Here is a 19,882-nt window from a genome sequence, read left to right on the forward strand (position 1 = left end):
CTTATATATGTCTCCCCTGTATATACCATTGTATTGTCTTGAATAGATCCTCCTTAGTGACCAAAATAAATGAGAATTCAGCATACTGCATCCCTAATTGTTTTGGAGTCACATCACTGTTTTTTTAGTTTCTCTATTGCAGATTTTTCAAACTGCTGGCCTGCAGGCCATAAGAATCCTGTGTGTATGTTTTTTTGTGGTCCATCCAATGCCAATATTTAAGTTGGAGGATTTCTTATTAACATCTGGATTGCTGGATTTTCCTTTTTTTTTTTTTTTCTTTTTACTTGGATACATTTATGGGGTGCAAGGGTAATTTTGTTACATGTATAGATTGCATAGTGGCGAGGTCAGGGCTTTTTAGGGTATCTACTACACAGATAATGTACATTGTACCCATTAAGTCATCTCTCAACGTCCACCCCTGCCGTCTCTGGATTTTCTTGAGAAAGTGAAAGTATGGCATGGACAGGCCTGAGTTTCCCGCCTGAGTTTCCTGCTAGTCGTAGTCAGCTGGAGCTGAGTAGCAGCTGCCCCTTGCAACAGGCAGATGGGTTCTCTTTTTTGGGTGTTCCCGTTTTACACTTTACAAAACAGTGTCTTGTTTTATAGAATAACATTCTTGTCAGATTTGCTGAGGACACATACACGCACTTAGGTTATTTTCTGACCCGGAATTATCTTTCAACTCCAGGGCGATGATTTTTTCTCTTTGTATAGCTTACTGTTTCTGTGGTCCTGCAGATGTATTTCACATGTCTGATGATCCTTGGGTTAGCTTTTAGGCTTGAGAATGAGGCCCAGGACAAAAGCTCTGTGTACATAGAAGGGTACTGGTGATGGGCAGATGTTGAGTTCCAGCCGATGGAAACCTGGCCTTTGTGCTTTGCCATCCCTAACTGCCCGATTGCAGACGACTTTGCTCTGGGTCACCACCTCTTACGTTAGCTGCTCTGGCTCTCTCTAGATCTGTTCCTTTAAAGAAATATGCGTGTGTGCACCTGCACCCATATTCAGGGAGAAATGCCAGTAAGTCAAGGATTCTGATTCAACGGTTTATAAACCCCGAGTTCTGTTTTTGGTCCCACTCTTCCTCACTCTGGATTCTATTGAGCCTCTCTCTAGGCAGATAGGAGGCGGATTCCCTTCTAGTTCTACCTCAGCTGTAGTCTTCCCTTCCAAGGATTTCTTTTCCTTCATTTCTGCTGTATCAATTATCTCTATTTCGTTGCCTTTCCATTTTCTAGACATTTGTTATTTTAAGTAGGGCCGGGCACAGTGGCTCACGCCTGTGGTCCCAGCACTTTGGGAGGCTGAGGTGAGCAGATTGCCTGAGGTTAGGAATTTGAAACCAGCCTGGCCAACATGGCGAAAACCGGTCTGTATTAAAAATACAAAAATTAGCTGGGCATGGTGGGGCATGCCTGTAATCCCAGCTGCTCAGGAGGCTGAGGCACCAGAATTGTTTGAACCCGGGAGACGGAGGTTGCAGTGAGCTGACATTGCACCACTGCACAGCCTGGGCAACACAGCAAGGCTCTTGTCTCCAAAAAAAAAAGGATTTTTTTTAATTGGTTAACTTCCTCTGCTAATCTCTGCTGTTGTAGGATTACAGTTTTTAAAAATTCTTTTACTGTCATTTTAATGGAGTTTAGAGGAAGGGTTAAGTATATGCATTCATGTGCCATTTCAAACCCAAAACCCTAAACCTCTGGCCTTATAAAATGGAATTCCAGGCCAGGCGCAGTGACTCACGCCCGTAGTCACAACACTTTGGGAGGCCGAGGCGGGTGGATCACTTGAGGTCAGGAGTTCTGAGACCAGCCTGGCCAACATGGTGAAACTCCGTCTCTACCAAAAATATAAAAAATTAGCCAGGTGTGGTGGCGCATGCCTATAATCCCAGCTACTCAGGAGGAGGCTGAGGCAGGAGAATTGCTTGAACCTGGGAGATGGAGATTGCAGTGAGCCGAGATTGTGCCACTGCACTCCAGCCTGGGCGACAGAGCAAGGCTCTGTCTCAAAAAAAATAAATAAATCTAGAAAAAATAAATAAATTTTAAAAATGGAATTCCAAAAGGAGATATTGCTGTAGTTGTTAATAGTTGTATATTTTAATTTTTCATTTTAGTATTAGTTTTAATGGAAGACCAAAGTTACCATAAAATTGTGTTGCTTATAATGTTATTTTATTTTTTGATATGAAATAGCTGATGACTGTCAGCCAGTTCGTCTGTTAAGTAAACCTGGGGAATTGAGAAGAGAATATGAAGAGGAAATAAGTAAGGTAGGTGCTAAATATTCTTTTTTTTTTTTGAATATTTCTCTGCTGTGTTTTTAGTTTCAGATTTTAATTTAGTTTTGTGTGCTTATATAACTAGTGTATCTTGAAATATGGATAATTTTAATATATTTTATAAGGGCTTTGTTTTTTGCCATAATTTACTTCTACATGATTAATGCTCTTATGTGATAGTGTTCCCTAAGCATTTACATATGAAGGAAATTTTTTAATTCTTTTTTTTCCTAATTTAATCCATACCAGGACATTTTTTTACTTCTCTAAAGTTTTGAGCTTAAAGAAAAAGGCTGGTAGATTATGGGTTTAGGTGAGGAAAGGTTAAAGGGCTAACTGTGAAGTTCCTAAATAGGAAAAGTACCTAAAAAGCAGTGTTTACAGTGAAGCATTATGTTTTAATTACATGTAAAGTTTTACATAAATAGAGCTTTTTCTCTTTTTTTGTTAGTCTTCAAAATTTTGTGTGTAATTCTCACTTGTAATACATCTCAGGCTGGGTGTGGAGGCGCACACCTGTAATTTCAGTGCTTTGGGAGGCTGAGATGGGACAGCTATCTTGCAGGAATCTACTCCAGATTTGTACTTCATTTGAGATCATTTAAATCTCTGCCAATTTGTTCTTTTTCTACTTTATTCTTATTATGAAATATTGCAAGTATACCAAAGCGTTCAGAAAAGGATTGCTCTTTATTAATCACTTTTAAGGTGGAGGCAGAGCGACGGGCCAGCGAGGAAGAAGAGAACAAAGCCAGTGAAGAATACATACAGAGATTGTTGGCAGAGGAGGAAGAGGAGGAAAAAAGACAGGCGGAAAAAAGGCGAAGAGCGATGGAAGAACAACTGAGAAGTGATGAAGAACTGGCAAGAAAGCTGAGCATTGATATTGTAAGTTGTAGGAGAGAACGTTGAGGTACTGTCATCCCTTGGCACCCACTGCAGAACCCACTCAGAGGAAGAATCAGCTCCTTGTGTTCCCAGGTCTGCATCCCACAAAGACTGTCTTTTCCACCCCAGGCTGGTTGAATTTGAGTGTTCGGAGCCTGCTGATATGGAAAGCTAACTATTAGCATTCCTATTGCTTTGACTGTGGTTTTCTTTTTATTTTTGAGACGGAGTCTCGCTCTGTCGCCCAGGCTGGAGTGCAGTGGCCGGATCTCAGCTCACTGCAAGCTCCGCCTCCCGGGTTTACGCCATTCCCCTGCCTCAGCCTCCCGAGTAGCTGGGACTACAGGCGCCGCCACTACGCCCGGCTAGTTTTTTGTATTTTTTAGTAGAGACGGGGTTTCACCGTGTTAGCCAGGATGGTCTCGATCTCCTGACCTCGTGATCCGCCCGTCTCGGTCTCCCAAAGTGCTGGGATTACAGGCTTGAGCCACCACGCCCGACCTGACTGTGGTTTTCAAAGAACAGAAGAGATGGCGTTGCCATAATTAGAAGCTATTGATGACATTTTTGCTTTACCTAAAGTAAAATTGTTTTGCATATTGTTACATGTTTGCTCTAATCCAGGTTTTGGGGTTTCTGGTTTTCTGAGACAGGTCTTACTCTGTCACGCAGGTTGGAGTGCAGTGGCATAATCACGACTCACTGCAGCCTCAACCACCGGCCTCTGGTGACCCTTCCAGCCTCCCGAGTAGCTGGGACTACAGGCTTGCACCACCATGCCTAGCTGATCTTTTATGGAGACACGGTTTTGCCATGTTTCCCAAACTGATGTCAAGCTCCTGGGCTCAAGCCATTCACCTGCCTCAGTCTCCCAAAATGCTGGGTTTATGGCGTGAGTCACTGCAGATTGTTTAAAAACTTTTTTATATGTAGGAAAGCTATTCAGCGAAGAATGAAAACTTCCTTTTAAACCTTCTTTCACCTCTCCACTCCCGTTCCTTTTCCATTTATATCAGTCTCTTTCCCCAAAGGTAACCACTATTAACAGTTTCTTACAACTTTTTTCTTGCCAGGGTGCAATGGCTCAGGCCTGTAATCCCAGTACTTTGGGAAGCTGAGGCAAGAGGATTGCTCGAGCCCAGGAGTTTGAGACCAGCCTGGGCAACAAAGTGAGACTCTGTTTCTACAGAAAAATAAAATAATTAGCCGAGTGTGGTGGTACGTGCCTGTGGCTCCACCTCCTGGGAGGGGCTGAGGCAGGAGGATCCGTTGAGCCCAGGAGTTTGAGGTTACAGTGAGCTGATCTCGCCACTGCACTTCAACCTGGAAGAACGTCTCAAAAAAAAAGCTTTTTTTCTTTGTTCACCTAAAAAGGATTATATAAAAGCAATCACATTGTTTTGCTGCTTGCATTTTTTCCACTTGATACATCATAGAGATTTTTCATATTACTACATGTAATCAATCTAATTCTTTTAAAGAGTAGAACAATATTCCATTTTATGGATGTAAATCACATTTTGAAAGTAAAGCACATTAAATTTTTAGATAATGTATTAAACTTGGATGTTATGCTTCCTGTAGTTAAATTGCTGCATATAAAACAATGAATTAAAGGGCATGTGATAAAACACATACTTTAAGATCAGAGGGTACAGTGGAGCCTAGTGGTTTGAACGAGCCTGGGAGAGTAACCTGGGAGTGCTGTTGACATACGAACTCTCCTATTTACTCCAAATCTATTAAATCAGAGTCTCTAGGGATGGGACCTAGGGAATTCTATCTTCAGAGGCATCTAGGGAAGTGTGAAACGTTCAGGTTTGAGAGCCTCTGAAAACAATTCCTCAGCTTTCAAATAACAGATATCTTAACATACACTTACCATCAAATCATGGGAAATACAATAGGACTATTGTCTGTTGTATTTATTCTATTGTATTGTTTTTGGAGACAGGTCTTACTCTGGGAAATACAGTACAATAGAATAAAATATATATGTGTTTTTTATATATACATATATGTTTATATATGCACATGTATGTGCATATATACGTATATTTATATATACACATATTTATATGTGTATCTATTTATATATGTGTATATGTACATATATATTTTTATATATACATACACACACACACACACACACTTACCAAAATGAGTATACTCAGAATTGGGAATTTTTTTCTTTTTTGAGAGGCATACCATTCATAATAATATACCCAAATTTTGGGTTATATGCACCTTTTTATGTGTCTTTTGAGTAGAATCACTTTAGAAAGATACATAATCAGGAAACTAAATAAAAGTCATTGACCAATGGAATAATAATTGGAATAGGGAAGAAATAGATCTAGTTTTCCCGTGGTATTATTAGATTCATTGATACTGTAGAATAATTTTTTAACTTATTTTTTATGAGTAGATTCATTGATACTGTAGAATAATTTTTTAACTTATTTTTTATGAGTAGATTCATTGATATTGTAGAATAATTTCTTTTTAACTAATTTTTTTGGAGACAGCCTCTCACTCTGTCACCCAGGCTGGAGTGCAGTGGTGCAGCCTCAGCTCCCAGTTCAAGCAATTCTCCTGCCTCAGCCTCCCGAGTATCTGGGATTACAGGCACCACCACACCCTGTTAATTTTTGTATTTTTAGTGGAGATGGGGTTTCGCCATGTTGGCCAGGCTGGTCTTGAACTCCTGGCCTCATGTGATCCACCCACTTCGGCCTCCCAAAGTGTTGGGATTACAGGCATGAACTACCATGCCCAGCCTAGAATAATTTTCTATTTATTTATGAAAGTTTGGTGGTTTAAGGCCAAATATTCATCATCACCATATATGAACTTTTCCATTAGGGTAGTAAGAAACTTATGAGACTGGTACAGCAAGTAAATGTTTATGATTTTTATTGATATGCCCTTAAAGTCCAGAACTAAAATATTATTACATAGAACTCTTCTTTCGGGTATATCCACAGCTCTTTGAATATGTCCATATAGATAAAAGTAATTATGTAAAATTATTTATTAGAAAAACCAACAGGCTGGGCGCAGTGGCTCAGACCTACAATCCCAACACTTTGGAAGGCTGAGGTGGGGGAATCACTTGCTTCTAATAGTTGGAGACCAGCCTGGGTAACATAGTGAGACTTCATCTCTACAAAACATTTTTTAAAAAGTAGCTGGGCATGGTGGCACATGCCTGTGTCCTAGCTACTCGAGAAGCTAGGATGGGAGGATTGTCTGAGCCCAGGAGGTTGAGGCTGCAGTGAGCTATGATCACTCCACTGCACTCCAGCCTGGATGACACAGTAAGACTGTCTCAAAACAAAACAAAAAAACCCACCTAGCCAAGCATGGTGGCTCATGCCTGTAGTCCTAGCTACATGGGAGGTGAAGGCAGGAGGATCACTTGAACATGGGAGGTCAAGGTTGCAGGGAGCCGAGATCGTGCCACTGCACTCCAGCCTGGGCGGCAGAGCGAGACTCTGTCTCAAAAAAGAAAAGAAAGGAAAGAAAAATCAACAGGAATTATCAGCTGATGAGATTAGTATTATGCCTTATTTTGTGCTTGATGATGTACAGTAAAAATGTAATTAATTTAGACCAACTTGGATGAACATAGTTTATTCTGATTTTTGCATGGCCAGTATTCTTCAAGGGATGTATAGAATTTAAATGTAACTGTAATTTCTGAAAAATGCTGTTTGGATTTCTGAATTAGTCAAATTAATAGCTTATTTGATCATAAAGTTCTCTCTCATAATGTCTGTTACGCTTTTTCTATTGTTGAAGAACAATTTCTGTGAGGGAAGTATCTCGGCTTCTCCGTTGAATTCCAGAAAATCTGATCCAGTTACACCCAAGTCTGAAAAGAAAAGTAAGAACAAACAAAGAAACCCTGGAAATATTCAGAAGTAAGTGAGCGTGGCTATGAATTATTTATTGACCTCCTACTATATGCCAGCGTTTTCTGTTCATATAGACTACTGATTCTCAAAGTTTGGTCCATGAACTTTGTATGAAAATAGTCTGAGGTTGAGGTAAAGTGAAAAGGAGAGAGCTACTCACACAGCTTCCCCTTGGCTAGCATGAAGAGAGAGGTGAAATGTGGCAGGCTTTTCACTCAGCCAGTTATTGCGCAGATTTATACTTTATCTTACTGGCTCAGGATTTCCACTTTTCTCAAAGTGAACCATTGGATTCCTCTTCCTCTTGGTTTAAATTCAGATGAATAAAACTGGTCCCAGATAGGCTTATCTTCACTGAAGGAGTTTACAATTTGTCTTCGTATTTCTTCTCTGTTACACCGAATGCATGAGCCAGTAGTCCCAGGTGGCGAAACTGAGCTTCACCACAGCACCCTCCAGGGTCAGGCATGAGCCAGTAGTCCCAGGTGGCGAAACTGAGCTTCACCACAGCACCCTCCAGGGTCAGGTACTCGGTGCGGTTGGCAGCTTTGTGCGAACATCAGCTTTCCCGTGTAATTCATAGTTGGAAAAGTTTAAAAACCACCATGTAGACTTGAAAAGCACGTAAGGACTTCTGGTTTAACTGAGGAAATAAGTGCAGGTAACTCACCTCCTTCCAAGATTTGTTGGAATTTTGGATTTGGGGTGGGAGGAAGCTTAGGAGAAGGGAATGTTAAATGAGGGAAGTACTATTGATAAAAAAAAAAAAAGATGTGACAATATCAGGGTTGCCAGTTCTCATGATGTGCAAAGTGAAAATGAAGAGAAAACCACTAAAATGCAGAGGTACTTCATATGGATACAATATTCTGCTTAAGGCTGTATAACTCATGAATCTTTATGTATCTAAATATATACTTTGAAATACTTAAAAATAAAAAATTACCAGAAATACAAGAAAAAACTAAGGATTTAAAAGCAAAAATTGAGAAACTGACGGATTAAAGTTGTAACAATATTAAAAACAGATAAAGTCTGTTTCCTAGAATATATGAAAACTCTTCTAACTCAACAACAGAAGACAAATAATTAAAAACTGGACAAAGGGACTTGAGTAGACATTTTTTGCATGATGTACAAATGGCCAATAAGTACATGAAAATATGTTTAACATCATTAGTTATTAGGGAAATGCATATCAAAACCATGGTGAGATAGCATTTCATACCCATTAGAATGTCTATAATCCACAAAAAGGGAAAAGAGTAAGTGTGGACAAAGATGTGGAGAAACTGGAATCCTTGCGCATTGCTTGGTAGGAATGTAAAATGGTGTCGTGGCTGCAGAAAACAGTTGGTGATTCCTCAAAAAGTTAAACAGAATTAGCACATGACCCAGCAATTCCACTCCTAGGTATGTACCCAAAAGAACTGAAAGCAGGTATTCAAACAAATGCTAGTACATGAGTATTTGTGTCAACATTATTCAGATAACCAAAAGGTAGAACAACCCGAATGTCCATTAACAAATGCATGGGTAAACAAAATGTGGTGTTCCATTTTATGTGAATTCCACTGCAGTTCAAAAGTTTAAAAATGAATAACAGGGCCAGGCGCGGTGGCTCACGTCTGTAATCCCAGCACTTTGGGAGGCTGAGGCGGGCGGATCACGAGGTCAGGAGATTGAGACCATTCTGGCTAACACGGTAAAACCCCATCCCTACTAAAAATACAAAAAAAAAAATTAGCCGGGTGTGGTGGTGGGCGCCTATAGTCCCAGCTACTTGGGAGGCTGAGGCAGGAGAATGGCGTGAACCCAGGAGGCGGAGGTTTCAGTGAGCCGAGATCACGCCACTGCACTCCAGCCTGGGAGACAGAGCGAGACTCCGTCTCAAAAAAAAAAAAAAAAAAAAGAATAACAGGATTATGTAGTTTTAAAACTAAGAAAAATTTCTAAACAACTTGTTGAGTGAAGAGTAAATTTTGTTGGAAATACAGAACTGAAAATATGTGTGAAAACTGGTATGTGGCTAAAGTGGTATTTAGAAGGCTTTACATGCCATATCAGAAAAGAAGAAAGAAAGGGCAGCCAGGTGTTGTGGCACATACCTGTAGTCCCAGCTACTTGGGAGGCTGAGGCAGGAGGATTGCTTAAGCCCAGGGATTTTGACTTTGGGACCAGCTTGGACAACATAGCAAGATCCTGTCTCTTTAAAAAAAAAAAAAAAGAAAAAAAGAAAGAAGCCGGGCACAGTGCCTCATGCCTATAATCCCAGCACTTTGGGAGGCTGAGGTCTGAGGATTGCTTGATGCCAGGAGTTCAAGACCAGACTGGGCAACATAGTAAGACACCGTCTCTACACAAAATAAAAACATTAGCCAAACGCAGTGGCACACGCCTATAACCCCAGCCACTTGGGAGGCTGAGGTGGGAGAATTGCTTGAGCCCAGGGGGTCGAAGCTGCAGTGAGCTAGGATCATGTCTCAAAAAAGAAAACAGCAGCTGAAAATGTATTTAAAAAGACAATTCCAGGAATACATTGCTGGTTTAATGGTAGAAAATGAATCAATGCAAGTTATTCCATTAGCTGTATGAATATGAAATACATGAGATGATAATTCTTAACGAAGTGGTAACGGAAACTTTTTTAACCTGTTGAAGGATATCCACCAAAATCTTCCATCACATATCATACTTAATAGTGGAACATGGAAATTATTTCCTTCTTTTTTTTTTTTTTTTTGAGACAGAGTCTTGCGTGCTCTATCACCCAGGCTGGAGCGCAGTGGTGTGATCATGGCCCACTGCAACCTCAAACTCCTGGGTACAAGCGATCCTCCTGCCTGGGCCTCCCAAAGTGCCTGGATTACAGGAGTGAGCCACCACGCCCAGCCATTCCCCTTTTAAGGTCAGGAAAACACAAAGGTGGCCTGCTACTCTCCACCTGTTTTCAGACTCATGTTGGAGATTTTAGTCTACACAGTAACACAATAAAAGGAGATAAAACATGTGAGTCTGGAAAGGAGGGGAAAAGCAGCTATCATTCTTCAGAGGCAGTATAACTATCTATGTAGAAAACCCAAAAAGTCAGAGGTGCATTTTTAGAAGGAAGAGTTTAGCAAGGTTGCCAGATATAAAATCTATACAAAAAGTCAGTTGTAAAATGTAACTTTAAAAATACTCTGTCGATAGTAGTATCAGAAAATAAAAGTACTTAGAGATAAATGTATTAAAATCTGATCCAAGCGTGATGGCTCATGCCTGTAATCCCAGCACTTCGGGAGACTGGGCGAGAGGATTGCTTGGGCCCAGGAGTTCAAGACGAACCTGGGCACCAGAGGGAGACTCCATCTCTTAAAAAATTTTTAAAAATTAACCAGACATGATGACGCACCTGTCGTCCCAGCTACTCAGATGGCTGAGGCAGGAGATCACTTGAGCCTGAGGTTGTGGCTGTAGGGAGCTATGATTTTACCACTGCACTCCAGCCTGGGCAACAGACAAGACCATGTCTCAAAAAACTAAAAATCTGTAAGACCCATGGAGAACATTGTACTATATTAAATATACAATATTCATGGGTTAGAAGATGATGCCTAATACTACAAAATGGTCAGATCTCCTCAAACTGATCAATAGAGTTAGTGCAATTCGAGTCAGAATTCCAACTTTTCAAATTTTCTTTTTTTTTTTTTTTTGAGACAGAGTCTCGCTCAGAATCATACAGTGCTAATCAGTAAAGTGTTTAGAGATGCAAAAGTGTGGTAAATCTGTTTTAAAAAGTAAGATATAAGAAACTCAGGATAGTGTGAGGTGGGAGATGAGGAGGCCCCATAGGAGCCTTTAGAACCAATGATTTATTTTCCCTTCAACCATGTAATAAGCATATAGGCTTTCATGGTAATCGAAATGTTTAAATTTTTTAGAAGAACATGTTCTTTGTTTTGTTTTGTTTTGTTTTTAATGGACCACAGAGCAGCAAACACATATTTTAAAGTGCACCAGTCTTCAGCACCATAAGACAGGGTACAAAAGAAAAAGTAAGATAGTTTAAATTTAAAAAGACGGGGCACCAATCCTAAGTATACTTTCTGGTGAATTTTTGTGTATGTATAAGCCACCCTCCAGATGAAGACAGGGAATATTTACAAAGCTGTGCTCGTGCCCTTTCCCTTTCCAGTCAGTGTCCCCCTCCCCATCCGTGCTGTACTGTGATTCTTACATACGTTATATGACTGTTCTCTCATAAACTGTTTGTTTTCATAAGGCAGACTTGGAAAGATCTTAAGACATTAGTGAAAAAAAGCAAATCACGGGCCGGGTGCAGTAGCTCACGCACGTAATCCTAGCACTTTGGGAGGCTGAGGCAGGCGGATCGCTTGAGGTCAGGAGTTCAAAACCAGCCTGGCCAACATGGTGAAACCCCGTCTCTACTAAAAATACAAAAAAATTAGCCAGGCATGGTGGCGGGCACCTGTAATCCCAGCTACTGGGGAGGCCGAGCCAGGAGAATTGCTTGAGCCCAGGAGGCAGAGGTTGCATGAGCCAAGGTCACACCACTGCATTCCATCCTGGGCAACAGAGCGAGCCTCCATCTCAAAAAAAAAAAGAGTGTGAGGCTGGGTGTGCTGGCTCATACCTGCAATCCCAGCACTTCGGGAGGCCAAGGCAGGTGGATCACTTGAGCCCAGGAGTTTGAGACCAGCCTGGGCAACATGCGGAAACCCTGTCTCTACAAAAAATAACAAGAATTAGCCGGGCGTGGCATGCCTGTGGTCTCAACTGTTTGGCAGGTGGCAGGATCACTTAAACATGTGAGGTCAAGGCTGCAGTGGACTGTGATGGTGCTACTGTACTTCAGCCTTGGTGACAGAGCGAGACCCTGCCTTACAGGTGTGGTGGCTCATGCCTGTAATCTCAGCTCTTTGGGAGGTCGAGGCGGGTGGATCACCTGAGGTCAGGAGTTCAAGACCAGCCTGACCAACATGGTGAAATCCCGTCTCTACTAAAGATACAAAAATTAGCCAGGCATGGTGGCGAGTGCCTGTAATCCCAGCTACGCAGGAGGCTGAGGCAGAGAGAATTGCTTAAAACCCAGTGAGCTGAGATTGCGCCACTGCACTCCAGCCTGGGCAATAGAGTGAGACTCCGTCTCAAAAAAATAAATAAATAAAACAATGGCCAGGTGCTTATGCCTGTAATCCCAACACTTTGGGAAGCCTAGGTGGGCGGATCACCTGAGGTCAGGAGTTCGAGACCAGCCTGTCTCTACTAAAAATACAAAAATTCGCTGGTGGTGCATGCCTATAATCCCAGCTACTTGGGAGACTGAGGCAGGAGAGTTGCTTAAACCCAGGAGGCGCGTGCCATTGTACTTCAGCCTGGGCGACAGAGCGAGGCTGTGTCCCCCAAAAAATAAAATAAATAAAAAAGATAGTGTGTATTTCGTAGAAGTCACATTTTTTAAAAAATTGATTACATATGTTGAAAGGAAAACCTTAGACAAATTAACCGTTTAATTGAGCAAATGACAATTCACAAATTGGGCAGTCTCTCGAGCCACAGTGAGCTGAGAGAGACTCCAGTGGAGCCGCATGTTGGAAGAAGATTTACGGACAGAAAAAGGAAGGTGATACACGGAGGCAGAAGTGGGGTGCGCAGACAGCCGGAGCGGCTACAGCTTGGCATTTGCCTAATTTTAACAGTTGGCCCGCTTTGGCCAAAACTTGGTGACTGGCACAAGAGTATGTTACAGGCTGTTTACACCTCCATTTAGGCTGTAGTTCACTATGTACAGAGAAACCTTTGGGCTGAACCTAAAATATGTAAGGAGGCAGCTTTAGGCGAAACTTAATATAAAACGTTAAAGGAAGCAGATGGAAATGGATCCCAAAAATTCAGATTCAAAGTAAAAAGAAAAAAAAAGTTCTTAAAACATGGGAAGGGAAAGGGCTGATGACATATATTTCCCATATTTCTGTTTTAAGAGACAGGGTCTCCCTGTCACCCAGGCCGTAGTGGCAAGAAAATAGCTCACTGGAGCCTCAAACTCTTGGGCTCAAGCAATCGTCCCACCTCGGCTTCCGGAGTAGCTGTACTATAGGCACACACCATTATGCCCAGCTAATTTTTCTTTTTAATTTTTTGTAGAGATGGGTCTTGCTGTGTTGTCCAGTTTTCGGACTCCTGGCCTCAAACGAGCCTCCCACCTCAGCCACCCAAAGTGTTAGAATTACAGGCATGCACCACCACGGCCATGTCCGCTAATTTTTTAGGATGAGCATGTATTCATACATTACTTGGTTATTATAAATAAGGAATATCCAAGAGAGTTAATGAATATTCAGTGATTCTGTTGGATAAGTAACAACATTTTGTTCTTTGCTTATGAACTTCAAAACAACAATTAGAACAGTGATGCTTTGGTACTAGTATACTCGGTAACTAGTGGTCCAGCATCACCATTGGCAGAAAGAATCGATTCTTCTGCCTTGAGAAACTAAATGAGACTAAGCTTCTTTTCAACTGAAAATTTGGTTCTTGTTCTTCAAAGTTTACAGAGTAAATATATAGATTGATGTAACTAAATACATGGGTTAGGTACTCTTGTTTGCCCGCAAGGAATATTCATTTATATGAATAATTGAATTGAATAAATGAATGTTCTTTATATGAGATCTTTGTTTAGGTTTTATTGTTCCATATGCTACTTGTTGGTGCTTTTGACACCGTGTAACTTATGGATTTGTGTATTATTTATAGTCACTTTTTTTTTCTTTAATTCTAAAAGTAATAGCTAGCTGCTCTTTGAAAATCACCCAAAGTTACCACCAGTTGGAGACAACCAACATTTTGGGAAATTTCTGCCATTTTTAAACATAGTTATGTGAGTGTTTTGATATTTTACAGTTCTTAAACTATACCTACCATCTTGTAGCCTGCCTTTTCTATTCCCCTATTCCCCCTTCTTTTATAACATTTTCCATTATATTAAAAACTTAATGTTTTCAGTGGCAAACAGCCTGTTATATTGAAGATTCCTAGAAATGTAAAGATATGACCAGGCGTGGTGGCTCACACCTGTAATCCCAGCACTTTGGGAGGCCAAGGTGGGTGGATCACCTGAGGTCAAGAGATCGAGACCATCCTGGCCTACATGGTGAAACCCTGTCTCTACTAGAAATACAAAAATTAGCTGAGTGTGGTGGCGCATGCCCGTAGTCCCAGCTATTCAGGAGGCTGAGGCAGGAGAATCGCTTGAACCCGGAAGGCGGAGGTTGCAGTGAGCTGAGATCACACGACTGCACTCCAGCCTAGCGATAGAGCGAGACTCCTTCTCAAAAAAAAAAAAAAAAAGAAAAAAGAACATAAAGATACGTGTTTCTAAGAAGAGAGTTGAGGGCCAGGCACAGTGGCTCAAGCATGTTATCCCAGCACTTTGGGAGGCCGAAGCCGGCGGATCACCTGAGGTCAGGACTCCGAGACCAGCCTGGCCAACGTGGTGAAACCCAGTCTCTACTAAAAATTATAAAAATTAGCTGGGCGTGCTGGCACACGCCTGTAATCCCAGCTACCTGGGAGGCTGAGGCAGGAGAATCACTTGAACCTGGGAGGCGGAGGTTGCAGTGAGCCGAGATTGCACCACTGCACTCCAGCCTGGGTGGCAGAGCGAGACTCCATCTCAGAAAAAAAAAGAGAATTGATATAAAAGTATATATGATAACATCTCTATACCAGAATAGTAAGGAATTTAACTGTGGGCTTTTTCCCAATAGTAGAGATTTAAAGTGTAGTGAACAGCCAACGTTTCTGGCATAAAGAAGCAGCTGTCATATCCTTTCTCCTGGCTTAAAGCATCATTTTCATTACTTTTTTGAAGACTACAGAGTCTTGCATTGTTTTGATGCTATCTGCCTTTTTCAGTTTTTTTCAAGAATTAAGAAATATTTACGCCAGACGCAGTGGCTCACGGCTGTAATCCCAGCACTTTGGGAGGCCAAGGTGGACGGATCACCTGAGGGTCAGGAGTTCGAGACCAGCTTGACTAATGTGGTGAAACCCCGTCTCTACTAAAAATACAAAAATTAGCCAGCGGTGGTGACATGTGCCTCTAATTCCTGCTACTCAGGAGGCTGAGGCAGGAAAATCACTTAAACCCGGGAGGTGGAGGTTGCAGTGTGCTGATATCATGCCACTGCACTCCAGCCTGGGTGACAAAGGGAGACTCCATCTCAAAAAAAAAAGAGAGAGAAAAGAAATATTTAGATTTGACTTTTACTTCCTCTTCTGTTTTTCACTAAAATATCAATACTGAACCATTAAATTTTGTCCTGGCATTAGACCAAAATACCTGAAGCGTGGAAATGAAATACACTGTGATAAATCAGTCAAGCAGCAAACCAGACAACCTTCAGTATAAATAGCTTTATTATGTTGGGTACACACCATCTGCCTTTCAAAGCATCCAAACTTTGGTAAACTTTTCTTTCAGGTATTTGACACCTAAATCTCCGTTTGGGTCGGCCTCACACTCTGAAGCTGTACAAGAAGTCAGGAGAAACTCCGTATCTAAGGTGTGTTGACACTGAAGATGTTCTGAGTTTTGCTAGTTTATTAATGCTATAAATTATGATATCCATAGTTTTCTACCTTTTAACAAAAGCCACTATAGTTAATCAGACACCCTTTCTGAGTCCTCTTAGGTTCACCTAGAGAAAAAGCACTTTTTCTCTAAAGGAAACTACAATTTTTAAAATAAACATACTATAAAAAGCAAATCTGCCTTAAAAAGCAAAGTTTTTCTCTAATGGGCTAGAGAGTAAATAATTTCGCCTTTGCAGTTAGTATGGTCTGTGTCATAGCGTCTCAGCTATGCTGGTATAGTGTGAAAGCATCTACAAATAATACGTAAACACATTAGCTTGAATGCATTCCAGTAAAACTGTTTACAAAAACAGGAGGCTGGATTTGGTCCATGAGCCGTAGACTACTGATCCTTGACCTACGTGATCCAGACTCACAAAACTGAATAACTTATACCTGGCACCAGCTTCACTTAGAATATTACAAGATGGAGCCAGAATGCAGTGGCTCGCGCCCGTAATCCCAGCATTTTAGGAGACTCAGGCAGGTGGATCACCTGAGGTCGGGAGTTCAAGACCAGCCTGACCAATATGGAGAAACTCCGTCTCTACTAAAAATACAAAATTAGCCAGGCATGGTGGTGCATGCCTGTAATCCCAGCTACTCAGAAGGCTGAGGCAGGAGAATTGCTTGAACCCAGGAAGTAGAGGTTGCAGTGAGCCGAGATAGTGCCATTGCACTCCAGCCTGGGCAACAAGAGCGAAACTCCGTTTCAAAAAAAAAAGAATATTACAAGATGAGAGGCCAAGCACAGTGGCTCATGCCTGTAATCCCAGCACTTTGGGAGGCTGAGGTGGGTGGAAAGTTGGGAGTTCGAGACCAGCCTGGCCCATGTGGTGAAATCCCATCTCTACTAAAAATACAAAAAAAAAAAAAAAATTAGCCAGGTATGGCACACGCCTGTAGTCCCTGCTACTCAGGAGGCTGAGGTAGGAGTATTGCTTGAACCCAGGAGGCGGAGGCTGCAGTGAGCCGAGATCATGCCATTGCACGCCAGCCTGGCTGACAGAGCGAGACTCCACCTCAAAAAAAAAAAAAGAATATTACAAGATGAGGAAGAGTGTGCTAGTAAGGCAGCATCAGGCACATGTGTCCAGCAGGAGGCCTCAGCAGCACAGCTCCAAGGTGACAGCCTGGAAGAAGGCCACACAAGTGAGTGTATGAACTACTTGGAGGCCGCGTGCCCTGTGAGGGTCAGTTATTCCTTCTAACAGTGGGTGTAGCTTCTGGGGTCTTGGTAAGAAACACACCCAGTCAAGTTACTTACAGAAGTAACTTATAGAAGTCCCAAGCTTTGTCTTCCAAACACTAGGTGTTTTTTTTTTTGTTTTTTTGTTTTTTGCTTGTTTGTTTTGTTTTGTTTTTTTTTTTTTGAGAGAATCTCTCGCCCAGGCTGGAGTGCGGTGCATGCTCAGTGCATCCTCAGCTTCCCCAGCAGCCGGGACTACAGGCGCCTACCCCCATGCCCGGCTCATTTCTGTATTTTTAGTAGAGACGGGGTTTCATCATGTTGGCCAGGCTGGTCTCAAACTCCTGACCTCAGGTGAGCTGCCCGCCTCAGCCTCCCGAAGTGGTGGGATTACAGGCGTGAGCCACCGTGCCCGGCCATGTTACAGATATCTTTAAATATCATTTATACATATCTCTACGTTGATATTAGACTGCAGTTACGCCTTGTGGCAAAACAGAGAGTGGGTGTACTACCTCAGGGATGACACAGATAATTAGATATTATGAGTTACTAGACTGGCTGGTAGATCTTATTATTTAGTGGATTAATGCACATTATTACATCACATTTTTTTAAACCTTTTAATGATTGTGTTACAATATAAATTGTTCCTTTTGTAAAGCTACTATATATCTTACTTTTTTAGTTAAAAACATTATTCTCAGAAGTGGTCTGTGAGCTTCACCTAAATGCCAAAAGGAGGGTCCACAGTACAGAAAAGGGTTAAAAACCCCTGTGCTGGCGGACCTTTGTGAGGTGAAAGGAGGTCAGGTCCTGATACCAGCTATTGGCCATATTTGGAATCTAGTCTATGCGGCCGGGTGCAGTGGCTCAAGCCTGTAATCCCAGCACTTTGGGAGGCCGAGACGGGCGGATCACGAGGTCAGGAGATCGATACCATCCTGGCTAACACGGTGAAGCCCTGTCTCTACTAAAATACAAAAAAAAATAGCTGGGCGAGGTGGCGGCGCCCGTACTCCCAGCTACTCGGGAGGCTGAGGCAGGAGAATGGCGTGAACCTGGGAGGCGGGGCTTGCAGTGAGCTGAGATCTGGCCACTGCACTCCAGCCTGGGCAACAGAGCCAGACTCCGTCTCAAAAAAAAAAAAGGAATCTAGTCTATGGGTTTTAATCTGTAGGTTTTCATGGGAGTGAAAATGAAGTAATAGCTTAATTGAAATTTGCCCATGAAATAAAAATTCTATGAAGAATAAATATACACCTACTTGGGAGACTGAGGCAGGAGAATCACTTGAACCTGGGAGGTGGAGGTTGCAGTGAGCTGAGATCGCGCCACTGCACTCCAGCCTGGGCAACAGAGCAAGACTCTGTCTGGAAAAAAAAGAAAAGAAAGAAATATACCTTATTAGTAATAATAGTGCATAGGGACAGTTCCGCTATAGTATCAGTGTGATTGGACTCACATCTTACGATTTGACATTTTTCCCTAGGCCACTAAAAGCCCAACAGGGCGAGACACAGAAATGGAAGGTATGCCGACACTTTCTCCACAGATACCCCTTGGAACTGGAGAACAAGGTGCAGATTCTTCAGCAGAGCCCCCTATGCCATGGTTATGTGCCTGTGGTGCCGAATGGTACCACGAAGGAAATGTCAAAACAAAAGCAGGCAATCATGATAAAGAGTTCTGTGTCTTAAGTCACGAGGGACCTAAAACCAGAGTTCCCGACCCTAAAGAAGCTGCAGTCACGCCTTGTGGCAGAACGGAGAGTGGGTGTGCCCCCACATCAGGGGTGACCCAGACAAATGGAGACAACACAGGTGAGGCAGAAAACGAAGAGCTGGGCCTACTGATCAGGAAGGATATTTCCAAAAGAAAAAACCAAGAATCTTCCTTTGAAGCAGTCGAGGATCCATGCTTTCCTGCAAAAAGAAGAAAAACGTCCTCCGAATGTTCCCCAGATCAAGAGGAAACAGAAATAAACTTTACCCAGAAACTGATAGATCTGGAGCATCTGCTGTTTGAGAGACATAAACAAGAAGAACAGGACAGGTTACTGGCGTTACAACTTCAGAAGGAGGTGGATAAAGAGCAGATGGTGCCAAACCGACAGAAAGGATCCCCAGATGGGTATCACCTCCGCGCTCCGTCCTCCCCTCCAGACAGAGTGCCAGATGGACAGAGGAAGAATCCCAAAGACAGGAACTCCAAAAGGCAAACTCATACAGAGCATCCAAAACCGCAGAGAGGCTCCAGGGACGAAAATAGGCACCTGTCTTTAAAGATGCAGTTGAAGCATTCAGTGAATGGAAGAAAGATGCCAAATTCTTCTAGAGATCAGTGTAATGTATCCAAAAGTGCCCATTCCCTACAGCCTAGCATTTCACAGAAAAGTATTTTTCAGATGTTTCAGAGGTGCACAAAGTAATGCCTGGTAAAGGGAGTGCTTTGTGATCTAGTAAAGCTGGACTGTGAAGCTCTTTTCTATCATGGAATCTTTATCCACATGTTACTCATGCTGCTCTCGGGGCACACTCGTTGTCCTTAATAAAGGTCTGTGTGGTGGTGAGGGCTGCATAGACACATGTGCTTCTGCACAGCTCAGCGGTAAGCGGGGGTCCCCTGTCATTTCCTTAATAATGGATATGTATTAAGTTTTACAATTCTTATAGATAGCTTAAGCTTTGGCCAACTCCAGGAAGTCTCCAAGTGCCACTGTCTTTCCAAAAAATGCATGTTTTATGGCCTTTGCTCACCTTTTCGTCATGACTGGTAATCAAAGCAATATTGTACTATTATTCTAAGTAATTAAGGAACCCATTCAGGGTTTAAAATGTATTTTCTTGCTGTTGTCACATGTTTTACAGAGTACTCAAAAGGTATTTTCCTAAAGTAATCTGATTTCCATCTCCAGTTTAATTCAGTTTTCGGCATTGTAGCATT

At 42.1% G+C, this 19,882-nt stretch overlaps 1 protein-coding gene across 1 annotated transcript in view; it reads left to right on the forward strand.

Moving 5' to 3' along the window:
* Positions 1 to 19,508, forward strand: part of RNF168 (ring finger protein 168) — a 33,385-nt gene extending 13,877 nt beyond the window's left edge. Inside the window, exons 2-6 of the mRNA XM_003895335.5 lie at positions 2,211 to 2,287; positions 3,005 to 3,184; positions 6,989 to 7,110; positions 15,596 to 15,677; positions 18,429 to 19,508. Coding sequence (XP_003895384.2) covers positions 2,211 to 2,287; positions 3,005 to 3,184; positions 6,989 to 7,110; positions 15,596 to 15,677; positions 18,429 to 19,367 — 1,400 coding nt within the window. The 3' untranslated portion in view covers positions 19,368 to 19,508. The remainder of the gene's footprint in view (positions 1 to 2,210; positions 2,288 to 3,004; positions 3,185 to 6,988; positions 7,111 to 15,595; positions 15,678 to 18,428) is intronic.
* Positions 19,509 to 19,882: the final 374 nt, after the last annotated feature.

Source organism: Papio anubis, chromosome 2 (assembly GCF_008728515.1).
Source record: "Papio anubis isolate 15944 chromosome 2, Panubis1.0, whole genome shotgun sequence".
NCBI classification, from domain to species: Eukaryota; Metazoa; Chordata; class Mammalia; order Primates; family Cercopithecidae; genus Papio; species Papio anubis.